The sequence below is a fragment of the Phascolarctos cinereus genome, unplaced genomic scaffold, assembly GCF_003287225.1.
Source record: "Phascolarctos cinereus isolate Bilbo 61053 unplaced genomic scaffold, phaCin_HiC Scaffold_3;HRSCAF=262, whole genome shotgun sequence".
Classification (NCBI taxonomy): domain Eukaryota; kingdom Metazoa; phylum Chordata; class Mammalia; order Diprotodontia; family Phascolarctidae; genus Phascolarctos; species Phascolarctos cinereus.
In genome coordinates, this window is record NW_027555736.1 from 69,912,353 (window position 1) to 69,935,208 (window position 22,856).

General features: G+C 38.7%; 1 protein-coding gene across 4 annotated transcripts in view; it reads right to left on the reverse strand.

Moving 5' to 3' along the window:
• VSTM4 (V-set and transmembrane domain containing 4) overlaps nucleotides 1-22,856 on the reverse strand; it is a 161,706-nt gene that overhangs the window by 77,730 nt on the left and 61,120 nt on the right. For all 4 annotated transcript variants that reach the window (XR_013485216.1, XR_013485215.1, XM_078150904.1 and 1 more), the window contains exon 5: nucleotides 2,790-2,823. Coding sequence is in view for 2 of the 4 variants with exons in the window: in XM_078150904.1 (XP_078007030.1) it covers nucleotides 2,790-2,823 (34 nt within the window). In the remaining 2 variants the exon portion in view is untranslated. The remainder of the gene's footprint in view (nucleotides 1-2,789; nucleotides 2,824-22,856) is intronic.

The following is a 22,856-nucleotide window of genomic DNA, read 5'->3' on the forward strand; positions in this document are numbered from 1 at the left end:
ACATTAAAAATTGTATATGAAAGCATAGAGACAGTATGGGTTAGAGCACTGAACCTGATGTCAGAAAGAACTGGGTCTGAGTCTGATTGCCTACTTAATGTCTGGGTGGCCACAGGCATATCTCTTAGCCTCTTTCTGCTTTGGGCAACTCCCTTGGATTTATCTACCAAGTCTTAGATGGACTCTATTGTGTTGGTGGAAGGAGTGACCACACCTAAAGTTCCATAGGATGGCAAAATCACAAATTGTCTGAATATGAGCATATGAGAGCATAGGAAATCTATGAGACTAGACCGCATTAAGATTAACTAGTGCAATGGAAAAAGGGCTGGATTTGGGGTCAGGAGACTTGAATTCTGTAATCTCAGGTAATGCAGTTACCCTGAATCTCAGTTTCCTTATCCATAAAATGGGAATAACACTTGTACTTTTGACCTCAGAGGGTCATTGTGAGGAAAGCACTTTATAAGCCTTAGAGTGCTGTAGAAATATGAACTAATGTGAATTATTATCATTTCTTGAGGTACCATGGTACGGTAACTAGAGAGCTAGACTCAGAATCGGGTTCAAGTCCCAGTCCTGAACTGCCTATGGGCTGTGTGACCCTGGACAAGTCACTTAATCACTCAGTGTCCTACACAACTCTCTAGGCCTATGAATTACAGAATAGTTACTGATCTCCTGTAGTAGAAGTGTCTCCAATGTGAGCTCCCAATGAAATCACAGATCCAAACCAGAAGTTAGTATTTCTTTGATGAGGGGGGAGGATGACTTTGACAGTGATGATTTCATGAAACAAAATAGACAAAAATGTCATATACATATCATATATATCATATATATATATATATATATAATATCATGTGTGTATATATATGTATGCACACATATATATGTAGTATTTATATCTGGCTTTCCGCTTTTTAGATATTTTGATTTTTCTTCCAGATCATTCTTTTTTTTTCCTTCTCTAGCCACAGTTCATTTGGGTTATGACTGATGGTGGTCAGTAATATTCCTCTCACTTTTCTGTCTTAAGGAGGAAACAAAGCAGGCTAAAGCCCTAAGGAGAGATAAAAAGTTTCTTGATTCTGTATTATGCACTGTGATTAGAAGCAAACTACTCAGCAGCCTCAAGTCTTCATTGCTCTTATGCCCTTGGTGTGCTGGGATAATGTCAGCCATACTTGACATGATCATTTCAGAGGGGAAAAAATCCTTTCAATATTTCCCACATCCTTAACATGCTCTAATCTCAATCATATTGAAAAGAGTGGGCAGAAAATACAGTTAGACTTTTTCAATCTCGTCTTTCTGGTCTACTTTTAAAGACTATATTCATAAACCTTCTGCCTCTTCCCCCCAGCTGCCTTTCACTTGACCTTCAGAAAGGAAGACTCATATTACTGAGGAGATCTTGAATCCACTGAAGTGACAAAGTTTCTTGGAGGAAATAACAAGGTCCATTCAAAAATTGTGCCAATACTCAGTAACCCGGCCTCTCAACACTTCTGTGATATCATTGCAGTCTGCTTTGTAGTGTGTTTGAAATCCTTTCACCTTGTTTCTCATTTTACCATGCGTCATCACAAACTGCTCTTTCTGGGTGGGATCTCGCAAAGAATGATGCTTTTCATTTCTGGCTCCCTACTTGGTGATTAATATCAGGACTTGGAAATGTCTGAGAGGATTAGATAAAAGGTTCTTGTGCATTGTTGCAGAAGGAGAGCTCAAATCAGGTCAATTCAATAAGCCAGGCATTATGTTAGGGCAACAAAGAGAAAAATGGTAGTCCTTACCCTTGAGGAGTTTACATTTTGTGCAGGGGTATGTTGTACTAGGAAAATGAAACATACACACAAGCAAGTAAATCCAAAGCACATGCATGGATATTTCAAGAGGAAAAGGGTTCTTATAGCTGTGGCATCAGGAAATGTCTCATGCAGGGGGTAGCACCCAAGTTGTGATTCTTGGGAAGCTAGAGGTCAACTTCATTGTAGGAATAGAACACTTTACTGTTGGGAAGAATGATGCCATTATGGAGGAGATCCGTGGAAACATCATCCCATGCAATGGTAAGGGAAAACCAAGAGATTTGATTCTCAGATACCATAGATTCCCATAGAAGTCTTCTTTGCTAGAACTTTGAGTAGTGGGGTTATAGTATCCTGAGGAGTCCCCACAGAGCATGTCTACTACTTCCAGTCCTGCCTCCAGTCTGACCTTCCACTCCACTCAGTGAAATGAAATCCCTTCCTACCAAGTGTCATTTGTGACCCTCTAAATGGGACAACTTCTGCTCCCTACTTGTATATTGCCTTTCCCTTAGAATCTTTATTCCTTGAGTTTTCCCCTACTTTTATACTGGGTTGAGGCATTGCATTACCTGGAAGGGATAAAGGCCTTTGGGTGACTAGCATTTTAGCAAAGACTCAATTATTTGATTAATCCAATATGAGCTACTACCATATTGCAGAAAGCATAGTACCCAGGGAATGGAACACAGGACAGGGAGGTTTTAATGAAGGTAGGGAGAGAAAGTAGGATATAGAGCCAATGAGACACAATGAACACTACATTGCATTGTAGAGGATAACCCAAAGAATTAGAAGCTGAGAGCAAATATGTTTGCAGGGCATATGTTTCTGTGTACATGCTTAGAACATCATGAGAATAATATGCAGGTCTCTTAGGCAGAGATATGAGTAAAGCCAATTTTGTTTTAATAGCAAAGGAAAGTAACATGATTCTAGGTTCCCTGGTTGGAAATAGGAAGAAAACAGTCCTACCTGTTCTGGGGGCATTTCACCAAATAGTGTTTCACTGTGAAAGGAAAAACAAAACAAAACAGAAGACTGTAAATAAATGCTATTTCATAACTAAGTGTTTTAGGAGTTACCAGAGATTCTGGGGCTTGGGGAAGCTGCTTGTATCATTATCACTAGACAGTCAGTAGTTATGGGGTCCTATAGGGCACATCTTGTGCTTACCTCTGGCATAATGGAAGTGGGAGGTGGGGACCTAGCAACCATTCCTTGAAACCAATGGAATTGTGATGTCGAAACTCAAGTCAGCAACTGAAGAAGAGTCCCAGAAATCCACCCAAACTCCAAGGACCAATTGTGTCAACAGGAATTCTCACATGAGGAAAATGATGACCTAGATGGAACTCAGCTATGATGTTATGCATTGTAAAGTGTTTAGTCTATCAGCCTCTTCCACAAGTGGGGCATCAGTTATCAAAGAGTTCTACCATACAGAATGCTGCCTTAAAGCATGTATCCTGTCCATACTAACTGTTTTAGAATATGCTGACTCCTACGAAACTCTGCAGCACTTTAAGTTACTTATCGTCACGGGGCCTCAGTCACCTCATCTGTAAAATAGGAGGGTTGCATTAGATCAAGGGTTCTTAATCTGGTGTCTATGAACTTTAAAAAATGTTTAGTCATTTTTCAGTCATGTCCCAACTCTTTGTGACCCTGTTTGGGGTTTTACTGGCAAACACACTGACGTGGATTGCCATTTCCTTCTCTAGCTCATTCTACAGATGAAGAAACTAAGGCAAACAGGGTTAAGTGACTTGCCTAGGGTCACACAGCTAATAAGTGTCTGAGACCAGATTTGAATGCAGAAAAATGTCTGATATGTAGCTGTATTTAACTATAATTGGTTTTCTTTTGAATTCTGTGAATTTTACTTCATGCATTTAAAAAGATTATCCTGAGAAATCTACTGGCTTCATTGGATTGCCAAAAGGGTCCATAACACAATAAAGGTAAGAAATGCTGTTCTAAATAATCACTAGGTCTTTTTTACACCTACAAATCCTATGATTGTATCATTTATCCCTATGTGAATTCATCTCATAAGATTTGGGCCATCATTTTAGCCTGTCAAGGTCTTTCTGGACACTAATCCTGTCATTCAATGAAATAGCTCTCTGTCTCAGCAACAGGACTCTCACAGAATTGATAAGCATGGTACGTAAGTGGAGAAGCAAAGTGTGAGATAGCAGACACTTTCCTTCCAGTTGAAATCAATCCATTAATCAGTTCTCTTCAGATATTGTTGTTTAACAAGTTATGAGTCCACCTAATTGCGCTATTATCTTGTCAATATTTCTCTATCTTTTCTACCAGGACATAAAAAGAAACATTGGCAAATTCCTCATCAGAGTATAAACGGATTTAATGTATGGTATCCCATAGCATGGAACATGAGAGGAGCAGGGGCCAGATCCCAGGTTTGTTGCTTTTATTTCTTGGTGACTTTTGGTAAGTCATTTAACTTCTTTGATCCTCAGTTTTTTCATCTACAAAATGAAGGGGCTTGGCAAGATGACCCGAGGTCTCTTCCAGCTCTCAAACTCTTATCCTTGATCTGCCCATTCAAAAACTTTGTCCAAAAGAAAATTAGACTAAGTTTGGCATGACTTGTTCTTAGTGAATCAATGATGCCTTCTAATGATCACTGCTTCTTTTTCTAGGCATTCCATTTCTATTTCCAGGTTCTTTTTATTTTAAATCCATTCTAGAATGTAAGCAGGAATCTACAAGAGAGAACCTCAACATCTAACCTCCTTGGTAATATTCCCACTGTCAAATGCAACATTTTGCATATGATTGTTTTTAGCAAGTAGAAATGATCTGAATGTTTGACAAAGGAAATCGTTTTTTAAGACTATAATATTATATGTGAGATCAACAGCTGAGGTCAAAACTAAGAAAGAAGAAAAGAAGCCAAAAAAATTCTTAAAGAAGGAAAATGCATAATCTGAAGATGGCTGTGATTTACCTCTATGCATTTCTGATCTGTATCTGTGGATGACACATGATTTTAAGAATTTCAAATGTTTTATAAGTTTAACTTTTTTCTATAGTACTGTGAATTCTGCCCTTTAAAAAATCTCTTTGAGAAATGATTTGATTCTGTTAACTGGCTGATTTGATTAAAAGGAACCTTGTGAAAAGGACTGCTAATTTAGAAGAACTTCCATTCTAGGAGATGGGTTTTTTTTCCCCTTAATAGTATTTTTCTTCCAAAAGATAATTTCCAACATTCATTTTTGTAAAATTTTGAGTTCCATATTTTTCTCCCTCCTTCCCTTCCCTCTACCCTCCCCAAGACAGCAAGCAATCTATATAGATTATCCATATACGATCATGTTAAACATATTTCCACATTAATCATGTTGTGAAAGAAGAATAAGAACAAGAGGGAAAAACCACGGGGAAAAAAAAAAGTGAAAATAGTATGCTTTGATCTGTATTCAGATTCCATAGTTCTTTCTCTGGATGTGGTTAGCATTTTCCATCATGAGTCTTTTGGAATTGTTATTGCTGAGAAGAATTAAATCTATCATAGTTAATCATTGCATAATGTTGCAGTTACCGTGTACAACGTTCTCCTGGTTCTGCTCACTTCACTCAGCATCAGTTCATATAAGTATTTCCAGGTTTTCTTAAGTCCATCTGCTCATCATTTCTTATAGAGCAATAGTATTCCATTATATTCATATGCCACAGCTTGTTCAGCCATTCCCTAATTGATGGGCATCCCCTCAATTTCCAATTCTTCACCACCACAAAAAAAGCTGCTATGACTATTTTTGTACATGTGGGTCCTTTTCCCTTTTTTGTGATCTCTTTGGGCTACAGACCTAGTAGTGGTATTGCTGGATCAAAAGATAAGCACAGTTTGGTTGCCCTTTGGGCATAGTTCCAAATTGCTCGCCAGGGTGGTTGGATCAGTTCATAACTCCCCCAACAATGCATTATTATCCTAATTTTCCCACATCTTCTCCAACATTTATCATTTTCCTTTTCTGTCATATTAGCCTATCTGATAGGTATCAGGTAGTACCTCAGAGTTGTTTTAATTTGCATTTCTCTAATCAATAGTGATTTAGAACATTTTTTTCATATTAGAAATAGCTTTAATTTCTTCATCTGAAAACTGCTTGTTCATATCCTTTGACAATTTATCAATTGAGGAATGATGTATATTCTTATAAATTTAACTCAATTCTCTATATATTTTAGAAATGAGGCCTTTATCAGAAATACTGGCTGTAAAAATTATTTCCCAGTTTTCTGCTCTCCTTTTAATCTTGCTTGCATTTGTTTTATTTGCACAAAACCTTTTTTAATTTAATGTAATCAAAATTATCCACTTTGCATTTCATAATGTTCTTTATCTCTTGTTTGGTCATAAATGCTTCCCTTCTCCATAGATCTGACAGGTAAACTATTCCTTGCTCTCCTAATTTGCTTATGGTATTATCCTTTATGTCTAAGTCATGTACCCATTTCAACCTTATTTTGGTATAGGGTCTAGGAGGTTTTTGAAGCTTGGATAAGTATGAGGGAGTAGGAAGTTACTTGAGACACAGGGTTTATATAGGGGGAGGGACCAAAAGAGGAAGAGGAAGGCCCATCTTCTGGGAATGGCCACAAGGTGGCAGAGTGAACACACATAGCCACTCCCTGCTGTCCCAAGAAAGCAATCTATAGACCAGGGAGATGGGAGGTTAGGGGAGATTCCCAGAAGCTCCCTGTGAATTTAAGATGGTTGGCAAGTCTACCAAGGGAGAACCATCTTAGCCTCACTTCTTCCACATCAGATTCCTATATTGACAAAAAGACATCTTAGGTCTCTTCCAGAATTAACATATAACTAGAGTGTTTGACTAGCATTGCTGTAGAGAAGTTAAAGGGATATCACATTGAAGTGTGGTGTTTTTATGGGGTATGAGACATTAGACAAAGCCTGTTGGCAGCACCCCAAGTCTTGTGGAGACGTAGTAAATGTTGCATAGGGATGTAAATTCAGGAGGACTAGGAAGGTCTCCCTGACCTCTCACCCTGCCTACCCATCCTATGTACATATATATATATATATATATATATATATATATATATATATGTGTGTGTGTGTGTGTGTGTGTGTGTGTGTGTGTGTGTGTGTATACCATATACACACAAATACATGTATGTGTGCACATGTATATATATATTTCCCTCCTTCATCTATTAAATGATGTCGGGATACTTTTAGTGGGAGAAAAAGCCTTTTATTCCATAATCAGAAATTATGATTAAAATACAAATACTCTCAGAAGAAAAAAAACACATTAATTTTTTTTTATGGGTTCACAGATTTAGAGCTAGCCAGTACCTTGGAGGTCACCCAGTCTAAACACCCAACCTCCTTTTTTTCCTTTTTTTTTTTAACAGATGAAGAAAATGAAGCTCATAGATGTTAAGTTATCTGTCCAAAATTATGTCACTTTACACAGCTAGTTAGTGGAAGATCACAGATTCAAACCGATTCCCTACTTTCAAATCCAGTAGTCTTACTGCCCACTAACATCTGGTTCTTTCTTGTGATCAGTCTTTGATTGGAAAAGAAAGAGAAACCCCAAGCTAGGAGAAACCATTACGTAAGCAGGTGGGTTAGGGGAGAAGGATTACAAGCTGAGGGGACACAGAAAAAATCAGGGGAGCCAAAGAAAAATTTTGAAGGCTTCCCAATCTTGCTGAGGGCTGGCCCCATCCCTAAAACCAGGGTAACCACTATCTAAACAGCCCTTCTGAGAAATAAATCAGACAGTCAGGCTAGCAAGAGTAGTCATGAAAGGAAAATGCCCTTTGGATTTGTTAATTAAACAAAAAGGATGAGAAGTCATCATAGAAAAGAGACAGTTAGGTCTAATGAATAGAAAGATACCCTTAAAATCAACAAGACTTGTTTTCAAATCCTACCTGAGAACATACTGTCTGAATGTCCCTGGGCAAGTCACTTAATTTTTCAATGCTAAACAATTTCCCAAGACTCTAAATTGCAGAGGTGTGCATCTGCATTAATATAGGAAGATTTTGCACTGAAAGATCCCAAAAGCAAAGAAATCACAGGTCTAGTTCTTATATGTTTCATGGCAGAGCTATCAGAGACCTCTTGATTCAAGCTTTTACAGCCAAAGGAGCATCGATTTTGACATAAAAGACTTCTTGAAGTAACTCTTGGAGGAAAGTGACTACTCTGCACTTTGTCCTTGCATCTTCAACACTGACCACCAGACCTGGTAATCAACAAGCATTTTTCATTAACTGATTTCCATCAATCAATTAAACACCTACTATGTGCCAGCACTGTGATGGGTGCTAAGATTGCAAAGATAAAATGAAATGCCCTCAAGGACTTTACATTCTATCAGGAAGATAACATGTACACATATGCAAGTATATACATAGTAAATACAAGGTAATTTGGGAGGGAGAAGGCACCACCTTCTGGGGGATCAGGAAAAGCTTCATGAAAAAGGTGGTCCTAGAGCTGAACTTTGAAGGAAATAAGCAATTCCAAAAAGTGGAGCTGAAAAAAGAATATTCCATGAATGGGCGACAGCATCTACTACTTTGCCAGGCTTTATGCTAAATCCTAAAAACACAAAGACTAAACCAAAATAGTCCCTCCCCTCTAGAAGCTTTCATCTGCTCAAGGAGATGACATGTACATATATAAGAATATAAAGAATACATGTAAGGTTGCCGGGAGAAACATCAACAATCTCAGATATACAGACAATACTATTCTGGTGGCAGAAAGGGAAGAAGAATTAAAAAGCCTCTTGATGAGGGTGAAAGAGGAGAATGTAAAATCTGGCTTGAAGCTTAATGTTAAAAAAAAAAAAACTAAGATCATGGCATCAGGCTCCATCACTTCCTGGCAAATAGAGATTGAAGAATTGGAAACGTCATCAGATTTTATATTCTTGGGTTCAAAGATCTTTGCATATGGTGACTGCATCCATGAAATTAAAAGATGCTTGCTCTTTAGAAGGAAAGCTATGGCAGATCTGGAGAGCATACGAAATAGCAGAGACACCTTGCTGACAAAGGTCTGTCCTGATAGTCAAAGTTATAGTTTTTCCAGTAGAAATGTAAGGCTGTGAGAGTTGGACTATAAAGAAAGCTGAACACCATAGAATCTATGCTTTCAAATTGTGGTGCTGGAGTCTGCTGGACAGCAAGGAGATCAAACAGGTCAATACTTAAAGAAATGGATGCTGACTATTCATTGGAAAGACAAATAATGAAGCTGAAGCGTAAATACTTTGGCCACATAATGAGAAGATGGGACTCACTGGAAAAGACTCTGATGTTGGGAAAGATTGAAGGCAAAAGGAGAAGGGGATGGCAGAGGATGAGATGGATAGATAGTGTCATGGAAGCAAGAAATATGAGCTTGGACCAACTTCAGAAGATAGTGGAGGACAGAAGGTCCTGGTGTGCTATGGTCTGTGGCGTCGCAAAGAGTTGGACATGACTGAACAACAACAGTGGTGGAGAGAGTGGCACAGCTGCTGTGAGGAAAGACCTCATATAGAAAGGGACTTTCAAGCTGATTCTAAGAAGCAGAGGGAAGGAGCAAGTCTTCCAGGGATTGGAACAGCCAGCGTTAAAGTAAGGAGCCAGATGATTGAGTGTCTTGTGTAAAGAAGAGCAAGAAGGCCAGTTTGACCGGACTGTGAACTATAGGAAAAGGAGTAATATATAATAAAATTGGAGCCAGGGCTTCAGATGCCAAACAGAGGGGTTTGTATTTGATCTCAGAGGTAGCAGAAACATAGTAATGGTTTAGCAAATGTTTGCTGAATTGAATTCAAGGGCCTCCAGTTAAACACCCCCATTTTACAGATGAAGAAACTGAGGCCCACAAAGGCAAAGTGACTAGCCCAAGGTGACAAATATGGTAATCAGTCAAGGGAGGATTCAAACCCAGGTCCTCTGACTTGATATCTATTGTTCTGTCCATTATGCCACATTACTTCTCATTCAACATTCCCCTGAAGGGAAAATTACAATTTCCTTCAACCTCCCCTTCCCCATGCCCCATCTTCTGCACTTTTACTTCAAGAGGGGTTTGTGTGTTTGTACCAAAGATGACATCTGCTTGATCAAGTTTCATATAATTCCTCTTGAGTGATTTTTGAGCAGAATACCAAGCACAACAGTAGGGTTTTCCTCACATTGATCCAAAGAATGATGGATCCTGTTGACCAGTGTGTGTGTTTAAGAAAAGAAAAGAAAAGTGGAATCCGCAGTACTAGCATCCTGTGGTTGTTCTGCTGACCACCAAGGCTTTACAATACAGCTGGATATGGAAAAAGGACTCCCCAAAGTCTCATGGTAGGAGTTCCATCAGTAACTTTTCACATCTGTTTAATTTCTGAATCAAAAGCCAAGAGTCTGAAACCAGCAGTGTGGCAAACTCCGCTTGGCATCATCTCTACACCCAGCCCTGTTCTTTCCGACTCAAACCATCATGAGTAACAAATAAACCACAGAGTTGGACCAAAGCTGACACCACCAATGTTGTGTGAAGTAAGGCACAAAGGAGTGTTACAGTCATGGAGTATTCAAGCTGGAAGGGACCTCATACCATAGATGAGGAAACTGAGACAAACAGGTAAGATGACTTGACTTTGGACACCCAGCTAGTAAGCATCAAGAGCAGAGATTCAAAAAGAAGACTTCCAATCCAATGCTGTCTCTACTACCATTTGTAGTTTTTCCTCTAGGACTAAACTGGTTCTGCAAGAATAAAACAGGTCAACCACATATGTGATTTTGAAAGTTATTTCTTCTTCCTACTGCGACCATCCTTAAGGACATTCATGTATGGTTCATTCAATAGTTTCTGAAATTTCTCTAGCATGCAATACTCTTACTAAATTGACTTACTGTTCCTCAGGCTCCCTTTTGCTGTTCCCCATACATGACAGTTCTTCCTTTATCTGTGTTCCCTGTTACGTGTTGTCCTCTTAGCCAAGAAGGCACTCCCTCTTCACCTCTGCCTCTTAGAATTGCTAGTTTCCTTCTAAGTTCAGCTCAAAGACTGCCTTCTTTGATCCATCCTGCCTCACATTTGCTAAAGCCTTCTCCCTCCCAAATTACCTTGCGTATACTATGAATATATGCTTGTACATATATATGCGCGCGTATATATAATGTATGCATATGTATGCATACATACATACACACATACATATATAGATACATATACATACACATATGTATATATGTATATGTGTGTATATATATGTATGTGTATATGTATACACACACATGTGTATATAGTTTTCCTGGTAGAATGTAAACTCCTTGAAGGCAGGCAGTGTTCCATTTTCATACTTCTATCCTTAGCACCTGTCACAGAGCCCATAGATAACAGTTATTTAATTGATTTTCGAAAACTCACCATTTCATCTATGGTCTCACAAACTGCTCACCTTCCCCCCAGGCATAAAATACATACCCTCCTCACTTTCACCCCTTAGAATCCTTAACTTTTGTCAAAGCACAGCTGGCGTCACTTCCTCCAAGTCATTCCCAATCCCTCTAGCTGTTCTCTCTTCCTTCAAATGATCTTGTGTTTTTATTATGGTGTATGCTCCAGTAGAATGTAAGTTTCATGAGTGCAGGGGCTATTTATTGTTATTATTTCTGTCTTTGTCCTTATATCCCCAGTGACCAAGATAGTACCTTGTCCATAGCACATACTTAATGAAATTTTCCTTAATGAAGCAGAACATGCTTAAGAAGGCAGTGTGGCATAATGGATAGAGTTGGCCTTGGAACCAGGAAGACTCAAGTTCAAGGCCCATCTCTAACATGTTGGCTGTGCAACCTTGAGCATGTTACTTAACTTCTAAGTGTCCCAATCACCTTTCTAAAACCAAAAGTTGAAGAGAAAATGCAGCCTTCCATTGGTAGAGGGAGTTTTCTTATTCAAAAGTGCCTTATATGACTTAAATTATAGGTCTAGATCCTTCCCTTATACTTACGTATAAGGAGAAAAGAATGCCAATAAGCACCTTCTAACATCTTTATGAAGAAGAAGAAGAAGAAGAAGAAGAAGAAGAAGAAGAAGAGGAGGAGGAGAAGGAGGAGGAGGAGGAGGAGGAGGAGGAGGAGGAGGAGGAGGAGGAGGAGGAGATGTTGGTTGGGCCCAGAAGGAAACATAGTTTAAATAAGATGGAAGCCTTACCCTAATTGAGCTTGTCAAATACGACCAGAAGTGCCCCACTTTCTTCTCCCATCCCACACATGTTATATAAAGGTTCTTGTGTGCCCACACAGGTATCCTGTGATAACTGGATGAGAGCAGGTAGAACAAGACCTTGGTTTGAGTTCTGTGTCAACTATTTCATAGCTATGTGACCTTGAGTTAGACTAGGAATAATACCAGGAATGCTCAGGCTCAGAATAGACTAAAAGTGGTGAATAATGCTAATGACAGGGAAAATATAGTTTTACCCAGGGGTGGAGAATCTGTGTCCTCGAGACCATATGTGGCCTTCTAGGTCCTCAAGTGTGGCCTTTTGACTGAGTCCAAGTTTTCTAGAACAGATCCTTTTATTAAAGGGATTTGCTCTGTGAAGTCAAAAGGCTGCACTTGAGGACCTAGAAGGCCACATGTGGCTTCCAGGATGCAGGTTCTCCACTCTTGGTACCTATATTAGGGAAAAGGGTAGCTAGGTGGTACAGTGGATAAAATACTGGGCCTGGAATCAGGAAGACTTATCTTCACAAGTTCAAACCTGGCCTCAAGACATTTACTAGCTGTGTGACTCTGGACAACTTGCTTAACCCTGTTTGCCTCTGTTTCCTCATCTGTAAAATGAGCTGAAGAAGGACATGACAACCCATTCCAGTATCTTTGTCAAGAAAACTCCAAATGGGATCACAAGGAGTCAGACACAGCTGACACGGTTGAACAATAACATATTGGGGAAAAGAGAAAGATCAAAGAAAGAAAGGAAAAGAATGATGCTCCAAGTGGATGGGAAGATGATAGCGAATGATTCAGAGAGGGAAGAACTACTCAGCTCTCGTTTTGCTTCTCTTTTCTCTGCTAAGGCAAAGGAAAAGCAAACAAAATGTAACTAATGGAGAATTGGTAGGGATAGGAACTGGACCTAGGGCGGTTCAGTGGGTAGTGCCTTGGGCCTGGAGTCAGGAAGAACTCCATTCAAATCCAACTTCAGATGCTTTCTAGCCACTTGATCCTGGACATGTCATATAACTGCTGTCTGCTTCGGTGTTCTCATCTATGAAATGAGGATACCAATAGAACCTAAATCATGAGATCGTTTTGAGGATAAAATGAGATTATAGTCGTAAAGCATTTTAAAATCTTAGAGCATTGTATTAATGTTAACTATTCTTGTTACTATGACACTGACATTGCATTCTCTCAGGTGAGGAAATTCACTTTACCAAGGCAAATCAGCCCCTTCTTTGCCATTGATAGTCTATGAAAGCCTCCTAGAGCACTGAGGATAAGAGACTTGCCCAGGGTCACATGGTCTGAAAGTATCAGATATGGTACTTGAACCCAGGTCTTCTTGGTGCTGAGATTTTCTTTCTGTCCACTATATCAATCCCAAAGTTTATAGGCAGGAAAATTAGGGAGAAAGTATAGAAATAAAACACCTTGATCAGTTCAAATCACCTAATCAGAATGAACTACATTTGCCAGGGTTCTGAAAAAACTGGTAGAAATGACTGCTGACCCATTTTCAGTAATCTTTGAAAGATTTTAGATAACTGGAGAGGTCCAGCATGTTATAGAAAAGAAAATGTGCTAATTTTTTTTTTGGGGGGGGGAAAGGTGGGGGGAGGGAGAGAAGGGCATATTACCAGAATGTATTATTAAAGGGATGGTTGAACATCCAGAAATGGAAGTGACTTTACTTTTTTTTTAAATAGTTATTGAAAAAAAAATAAACCAAAAAAAATAGTTATTGTGCTAGCAGACCAGCATGATTTGGTAGACATAGTTTCACTAGATTTCAGCAAAATTTCAGCAAAAAAAAATCTCACACTGTTCTACTGAAGAAGAGAGATATGGGCTAGATGAAAATGCAGTTAGGTGAATTCAAAGCTGGTTGACTGACTGAATTCCAAAAGTTTAGAAGGAGGCTTCTAGAGGAATGTCCTAGGTATCTCTCCTTGGCTCTGTGTTGTTTAATTACTTTATCAGTGAATTAGATGAGAGGGCGCAGATGGTATCCTTGTCAAGTTTACAGATGACACAAAACTGAGGGTAACTAACAGGATGGAATCCAAAGGTCTCAATAGAATATGAGGAAGAATAGAGATTTAATAAGACAAAATTTAAGTAATAAAAATGTTAAGTCCCACAGTTGAGTTCTGGGTGGTGCAGTGGATAGAGTACTGGGCCTGGAGTCAGGTAGATTCATCTTCCTGATCAAATCTGTCCTCAGACACTTACTAGCTGTGTTACCCTGGGCAAGTCACTTAACCCTGTTTGCCTCAGTTTCCATATCTTTAAAATGAGCTGAAGAAGGAAATGGCAAACCACTCCAGTATCTGTGCCAGGAAAACCCCAAATATGCACATGAAGAGTCAGACATGCCTGAAAATGACTGAACACCCACGGCTGGGTTCAAAAATCAATTTCATAAATAGGAGGTAGGAGAGGAGTGTTGGGAAAGGTGATGGTAGGGGTCATGGTGAACTGCAATTTCAGTTAGATTCAACAAGATATAGTAACTATAAGCTAATATGATATATCCATCATTAAGAAAAGCATTGGGTATACAATAAGAGAGGCAGTGGTCCTTCTGGGCTCTGCCCTGGTCAGATTACGTCTAGAATATTGTGTTCAATTCAGTTTTAGGAAGAAGATTGATAAAAGAAAGTGGAAAAGGAGGATGTCCAGGATGTATAGGCCCTCAATGCCATACCACAAAAGGATTGATCAAAGGAATGGGGTATATTTAATCGGGAGTAGAAAAGCTTTAGTGGAAAGATTACAGCTGTCTTTAAATATTTTTAAAGCTATCATATGGAAGGTGAATTATTCTTCTGTCTGACCTCAGTGGGAAGATAGGAGCAATGGACAGAGGTTGTTGAGTAACAAAATTAGATTTAAGGTAAGGTATTATTTTTTTACACCTAGAGCCATTGAGAAGTGGAATGAATTGCCTCAGGATGGAGTAGGTTTCTTATGACTGATATCTTTAAACAGAGGCTGAATGACCACTTGTTGGGAATATTTTAGAAGGTATTCTTGTACAAGTTAGGATTGGAGTAGAGGGCTCTGAGTTCCTTTCCATTTCTGAGATTCTGTGACTCTTGTTTCTGGGATGAGGTGATTTCTAAAATTCCTTCCAATTCTAAATGTATGATTCTTTCTTCCAAAAACATAAACAATAAGTTATTAATTTTATTAATGACTTGGACAAAGTCATGAATGGTATAGTTATTAAAATTGTTGTTTGCCAACACATAAAATTGACACAAAGCTGGGAGGGATAGTTAACATGCAGGATGACACTGTTAGACTCCAAGAAAATCTTGACAAGTTAGAAAAGACTGACTGTAAAGTTCAACCTAGGCAAATGAAACAAGAAAGTAGAAAAGACAGCAAGAAAAATGGATTTCCTTTATCCTATTTGCTTAGATCAGAGACCCAATTTGACCTCCTCTATACAATAAAAAGTAGCAAACTAGATATTCCTTTGTAGAAACACTTAGGGGGCAGCTAAGTTGTGCAGTGGATAGAGTGCCAGGCTTGGAGCTGGGAATGCTCGTTTTCCTGAGTTCAAGTTTGGCCTCAGACACTAACTAGCTGCGTGACCTTGGGCGAGTCACTTAACTCTATTTGCCTCAGTTTCCTCATCTGCAAAATGAACTAGAGAAGGAAATGGTAAACCACTCTAGTATCTTTGCCAAGAAAACCCCAAATGGGGTCATTAAAAGTCAGATAGGACTGAAGAAAAAAAAAAACCTCAACAAACATAAATACCCGAATCTGGTATTTTCCTGTGAATAGCTTAACAAATCAATTAGATTAACTTTTTGGCTGACTAATTACAAAATCAACGTTCAATCATTAAGACCACTTAAAAGGAGGATTCAAATGAATAGAAGTCAATTCATAGACAAAGCCTGTACTAGGGAAATAATATATACATACATATATACATATATTGTATGTATGTGTGTATATACATATATGTATATATAAATATTCATACATACGTATATATACATGCATATATATATATATATATATATATATATATACATATATATTCACACACACACACACACACATAAACACACATAAATACAGTTAAAACAGTTCTTCTGGCCATCTCAGAGGGGCATGCTACATTTAGTACAGTGTCTTGCAAATAATAATCACACAGTCCACATGTGTTGAATTAATTCCTCTTCTGGGCTCCAACATTTCTTGGCCATGGTACTTGGTGTTTTAGCTGCTGTAAATGTTCAAGTTGACACTTCTCCATAAAACCTCACCTCTGGTGAGGCTCCCCTGGTCTAACTAGGCAATAAGGAGTTTGCAATTATGTTGCAGGGAGGGAGAAGAGTTGCCTTTTGCTTGCTATCTTACTTTTACTGAGCAGCAAGCCTAGAGGAATGGATAGAGGGTTTGTCTTAAAGTCAGGAAGGCCAAATTCAAGTCATGCTTCTGACGGTGACTAGCTAAGTGAGTATGGACAAGTCTTTTGATCTTAGTCCCCTGGGAAACTCAATAAGACTATAAAACTATAGTGGAGTTGCTAAATTAAATCATTAGTAATGGAGTTTCCATAGGATTCCATGTCTATGAAATCACAGGTCTGAAATAAAGAAGAAAAATGAATTTGTTCCTACCAAGAGCAACATTACCCAGCAGTATATGAATAACCTTCAAAATGACTCATCTTACCAAAAACAATGATCCTTGAAGGAAGGGATTATCTCAGTTTTCTATTTAAACCCCCAGAACTCAGTACACAATAGGTGCCTATCGAATGCTTATTGAATGATCAAATTGTCTCCTCTTTATCACTCAGTTCTTCCCAGCAGGGAGAACTAGCAGAATGACTGACATTTCAATATTCTTTCTACCCTCACCCAAGCTGAACACTGAACACGAAAGCAAAACAGCAACCTCCAGGTTTCTTTGAGCCTATGAGTTTCTCTTAAGATGCTTACTAAGAGTCAACCACTGCAATTCAGCACCTCTTGGTTAAGAGAGTTAAGGGAGTTGGAGTCCCTATCTAACATTGAGAGATAAGATTTAGAAATTGTTAGAAAATATTTATAGCAGCCCTTTTTGTGGTGTCTAAGAACTGGAAATCGCAGGGATGACCATTAATAAGGGAATGGCTAAACGAGCTGTGGTATATGATTGTAATGGAATATTACTGTGCTATAAGAAATGACAAATAGGATGATTTCAGAAAAACCTGGAAAGACTTACGTGAACTGATGCTAATTGAAGTGAACAGAACCAGGAGAACTTTATACACAATAACAACAATATTGTTTGTTGAAGAACTGGGAATGACTTAGCTGTTTTCAGCAATACAATGATCCAAGACAATCCCAAAGGACTAATGATGAAGCATACTATCCACCTCCAGAGACAGAACTAATATTGTTTAAATACAGACTGAAGCATGCTATTTTTCACTTTCCTTCTTTCTTTCTTTTCTTTTATTTGAGTCTTCTTGTAGAAAATGGAATATGGAAATGTTTTACATGAAAAAAAAATTGTTAGCTCTCCTATTTGCTGAATTCCCACTCTACCACAAGGGTGAAAAAGATGAAATGCTGACATATTTTGTGTGGGATGGCTGCAACCACAATAAACAGAAGAGTCTGTATTTTATTAGGATCCAAACTGAAGTCTTCTTTCGAAGACAACTTGCTTGGGAAAACTTGAGGAATAAATCATGGAGGCCTGTTGGACACAATATTTTGTATTTTCCAACATGACTCATAGTTACAAAACCCATTAACCCATAATGAGGAGATCCTGGTATTATTGGCACTCAAGGAAGAACACAACAAGCTTTATTTGCATTGAAAAGGAATTAAATAACATGTTTTTGCTTGGCAAATCAACAGGTGTGTTCAATTAAAAACAAATCTACCCTTTAAAATAATGTATCTAAAAAACAAAATTAAACTGGCATTTAAATAAAAACAACAAAGAGGGGAGTCTATAGAAAGAAATGTGCCAGCACTTTGGGCTTAGCCTTGGACCTCCTTTGGCCTCTTCTCACACTCATCGATTTGGCCAAGAGTAGGCATAACCACTGTAACAGCCTGTTCAGACAGAATTGCCAAGAAGGGTTTGAGCAGATGGGATTGAGGGGTAAACACTGACTTCCATTGGTATTTGTAAATATCAACATAGTTGGTAAAAATTAAAACTGGATTCTCTTCTGTTTCAGGAACTATGAGCAATGTTTCAAGGTGCCAGGAAAATATCCCTCTGCACAGACTCAAGCTCTTAGGTATGAATTAAATAGCGAACATCAGAAAGACATAGGAAATTCTATATTCATCCAGGTCCTAATGGAGTCCCTCATCTGCTCAGGACATATAGCACCAGCTTCCAAGACAAGACTTAGAAGACTCTTCAGCGATTAAGGGGTCATATCTGGAGAATAAAATTAAGGGATGAGGGAGGATTATACTCAGAGAAGAAGAAAGGGAGAGGTAGAATGGGGTAAATTATCTCACAAAGAAAAAACAGAAAAGAAAAGTCTCTTACAGTGGAGGGGAAGCAGGGGAAGGTGAGAGGGAATGAGTAAATCTTATTCTCATAGGATTTGGCTTAAGAAGGGAATAACATACACATTCAATTGGGTATGGAAGTTTGTCTTACCCTACAAAAAAAAAGGGGGAGAAGGGGACAAGAGAACAGGGGGATGATAGAGAGGAGGGCAGATTGGAAAAGGGTGTAATCAGAAGTAAATACTTCTGAGGAGGAACAGGGTCAAAAGATAGAATAGAATAAATGGGAGGGCAGAATAGAATTAAGGGAAATAGAGTTAATTTTTCACAACATGTCTACTATGGACGTGTTTTGCATAACTGTACATGTACAACCTATATTGAGTTGCTTGCCTTTTCAATGAGGGTGGGTGGGTGGGGAGGGAGGAAGAGAGAAAATTTGAAACCTAAAGTGTTAAAAACATATGGGTTTTTTTTAAGGCAATTGGGGTTAAGTGACTTGCCCAGGGTCACACAGCTAGTAAGTGTCAAGTATTTGGTCTGAGGCCGGATTTGAACTCAGGTACTCCTGACTTCAGGGCCAGTGCTCTATCCACTTCGCCACCTACCTGCCCCAAAAGCATATGTTTAAAAAAAAAAGTTTTCACATGCTATTGGAAAATAAGAAATACAGGAAATGGGGTACAGAAGTCTATCCTGCCCTACAGGAAAATAGAAGAGGAAGGGGCTAAGAGAAGGGGGGAGAGAAAGAAAAGAGGACGGACTAGAGGAAGGGATATTCAGAATGCATGCCATCTTGGGGTGGGGGGGAGGGTGAGGCAGGGTGAAAATTTGGAACTCAAAATCTTGTGGAAGTAAATGTTGAAAACTAAAAATAAATAAATTTATATAAAAAAGTAAATAAAAGAAATGCCAAACAACAAAAAAAAAAGACTCTTCAGCTAAAGGAAAAATAATAATTGAGAATAATAATAATAAATAGTATTTATATAGTGCTTTAAGGTTTTCAAAGTGCTTTCTATCTATTAATTCATTTAATCTTTACAACAATCCTATGAGGTAGGTGCTATTATTATTTCCATTTTATAGATGAGGAAACTGAGACACATGTAGGTTAAGTGAATTGTTCAAGTTCACATAGCTAATGAGCAATTCAGGCAGGATTTGATCTCAGGTCTTCCTGATTCTAAGTCCCACATTCTATCCATTGTTCCACCTAGCTGTCACTTACCCACTGGATCCAGATTTCTCCCTCCACCACTCCAACCAATTGAGTTGTTTTCAGTACAGGGTAGATTAGCCCAAGTCAAGCTTGCCCAGGAAAAGTGAGACATCTCATATCAAAAGGCAGTACTTGATAGGAAGCTTCCATGGACATAGCTCTTCTCTCTGGGAGCCATCCTAGCTATGGTGTCTAGCTTGATCCCAACTACTGTGGCTTCTCTGGCTCCATCTATGGCACCTTTAGCACCTACCTTTCTGTCCTGTCTTACCTCCCCATCTGCAACCTTTCTTGCTCATCCTACTTGTTCTAATCAATCAACAAATCCTTATCACATATCTACAGTATTCTGCATTGTGCTACGTGCTGGGGTTACAGAGACAAAAATGAATCAGCGAACAGTCCCAGCTCTTAAGGAACTGACGTTCTATCAGTAGAGTCCTAGTCAAGATTGCTACACTGGCCCATGTGACAAGCCCCTGTTCCGTTCTCTGAGTTTACTGATCTCACCTCCTGCCTGTCTAATCCCTCAGTCTAATCCTCCACCTTGAACATTCGTTACTGATACCTGCCAGACTGACCTTACCTGGCCCCAGCCCCACCCTACACCATCACAGCTAAACATCAGTCTAGCTAGTTGGCAAAGTTCTATTCCCTTAAAATGTCAGGAATAAAAGGATCTCTAAGAACAAACACAGCTGAAGATGACTCCCAACCCTGGTATCTAATCAACATTTATGAAGTGCCTTCCCTGTACAAGTTTCTGGGGATGCAAAGACAAAATGGAGAGCTGTCCTTGACCTCAAGGTGCTTACGTTTTGCTGGAAGTAGGGGTAAAATATAGACACAGATATTCATATGCATGGTCATTCGAAGAGAAGGGAGACAGTACTATTGGGAACAGGAAGTAATGTCCTGTTGGAGGAAGAATTTGAGCTAAACCTTGAAAGAAGGTAGGGATTCTAAGAGGTAGAGGTAGAGGTAGGAGATGGGGAGGAATGTATTCTAAACAGAGAAGATAACTGGACAAAATTGCATGGAAATGGGCCATAAAGCAATAAGTTTGGGTAAAAGCAAATAAGGTTGTAGGACACGTCGCGGGAATAATGTATGATAAATCTGAAAAGGGAGGATGGACCCCAGACCATGAAAAGCATGTCTAGTGGAGGAGTCTGTTTTTATCTTAACAATAATAGAGAACCACCTCGAGTTCTTGAGCAAGACAACCACCTGGCTGTGCTTGTGCTTTAGGAAGATGATTTTGGCTCTCATATGGAGGATGGATTGGAGAAGAGAATGCCTGGAATTTGGCAAATCTAATTAAAGGACATGCAACAGTCTAGGTCTAGGCAAGAGAAAATGAGGGCCTCAACTAGGGTAGTGTGAGTCGCTATGTGAATGGAGAGGAGACATAAGAGAGGGAGAGATATGTTGGAGCAAGACCATTTCTCCATACTGCCTTACACTGGAACATTTCTCTTCCTCGCTCGCCCTCTCTTCGTTCCATCTGTGAACCTAAACACCATTCCCCCCTTCCCAAATCCTAATATTGGCTAATAAGTATGAGTAATTTCAAGGCAAAGGAAATGGAATGTTTTGAAATGAGTGTCACCAACTACTAAGCCCCTTGAAAGTCCCCTCAGCATCTCCACAAGTCTTATCTACCTACTCATCTCCCACTCATTAAATCTGCTTATTATAAATATTAGAATTAAAAATAAATAAGCAGAATACCCATTTCTTGTTAATAGGAACATGGATTCAAGGCTAGAAGGAATTTTAGAGCTCATCTGTTCTAAATCCCTGGATTTTAATGCTATCCATTTATATCTAATTATTAATGTTGCAACAACCTACACACATAAATGGGTTGTATTCCATATCGCTGGAGAGAATACCCCTCCATGCAGGAGATCCCAAATCCGTCTGATTATCTGAGTATTGCAACAATATTGTTGTTATTTGTTACTATTTCTAATTGTAAACGTATCATTTTCCAGCCACATTTGGTACATAGTAGGTCTTTGTGGGCTAACCTGGGATACTATTTAAAACACTTTTTAAAGGGAAAGTCATTTTGAAGTCCAAGCTTATCAACTTTTGGAACATAATGTGCTTGCCAAATGCATTTGAGAATATACTGAGTCCTAATTAATCAAATATACAGCTGTGACCAGGTGTTAGCTTAGAGCATATGTTCTACTTATTTTTTTTTAATCAAGAAATCAAGTGGTCTCAACTGAATTATTCCTAATTCTTTCACTTTACTTTAAGGACCCATGATTTTATCAATATGGCACTCCACTCCCCAGCATGGATTAAAAGCTCTCTGCCTTACTGGAAATGGCCTTTGGAGGATGTATTCCATTAATTTGTTTATGTTATTAATAGCACCTAAATTTGCATTTTTTCACCAGCAGCACATGGTAGGCATTTAATAAATGTTATTGATTTGGATTGACAACTTAGGGATTCTCTTTAGGTATCATAACACACACGAGTATACTATTCTAATTCAAATTCCTTGAGGGCAGAGACAGTCTTACTTTCATCATTTTATCCTTAGTCATTAGAAGAGGGCACATAGTAAGTGCTTAATAAATGCTTTTTCATTTGTTTATTGATTTAAAAAAAACCCAACATATTTATTAAACACTTATGATGTATAAAACACTAGGATCTATAGGTGTGATTTTTCTGCTTATGTGCTCAAATACAATGACCCTTGAGTTCCATTTTGATTGAGTATTGTCCACCAAGAAAGAAACAAACAAACAAAAGATTTCTAATTAGGTCAGTTTTTTACAGGAAGTTGAACTGCAACACACCAGTGCAGTATGTGCTCTCTTCTGCTTCTGGTCCCCATAATGGCAGCTTCCTGAGTACCATTGAATGTAGTAGGACTTCTCACACTATCTCCTATCCTCTGTTGGAAAATTCAACATCATTACCAAAAATTAGCTCTTTAGGAAGTTACTTCAGTTATTCAATGGCTGAAGTGTCCTTAAATTTATAGGTATAAATGAATAGGAAAAAAAATCATTGCCTCCATGCTATTC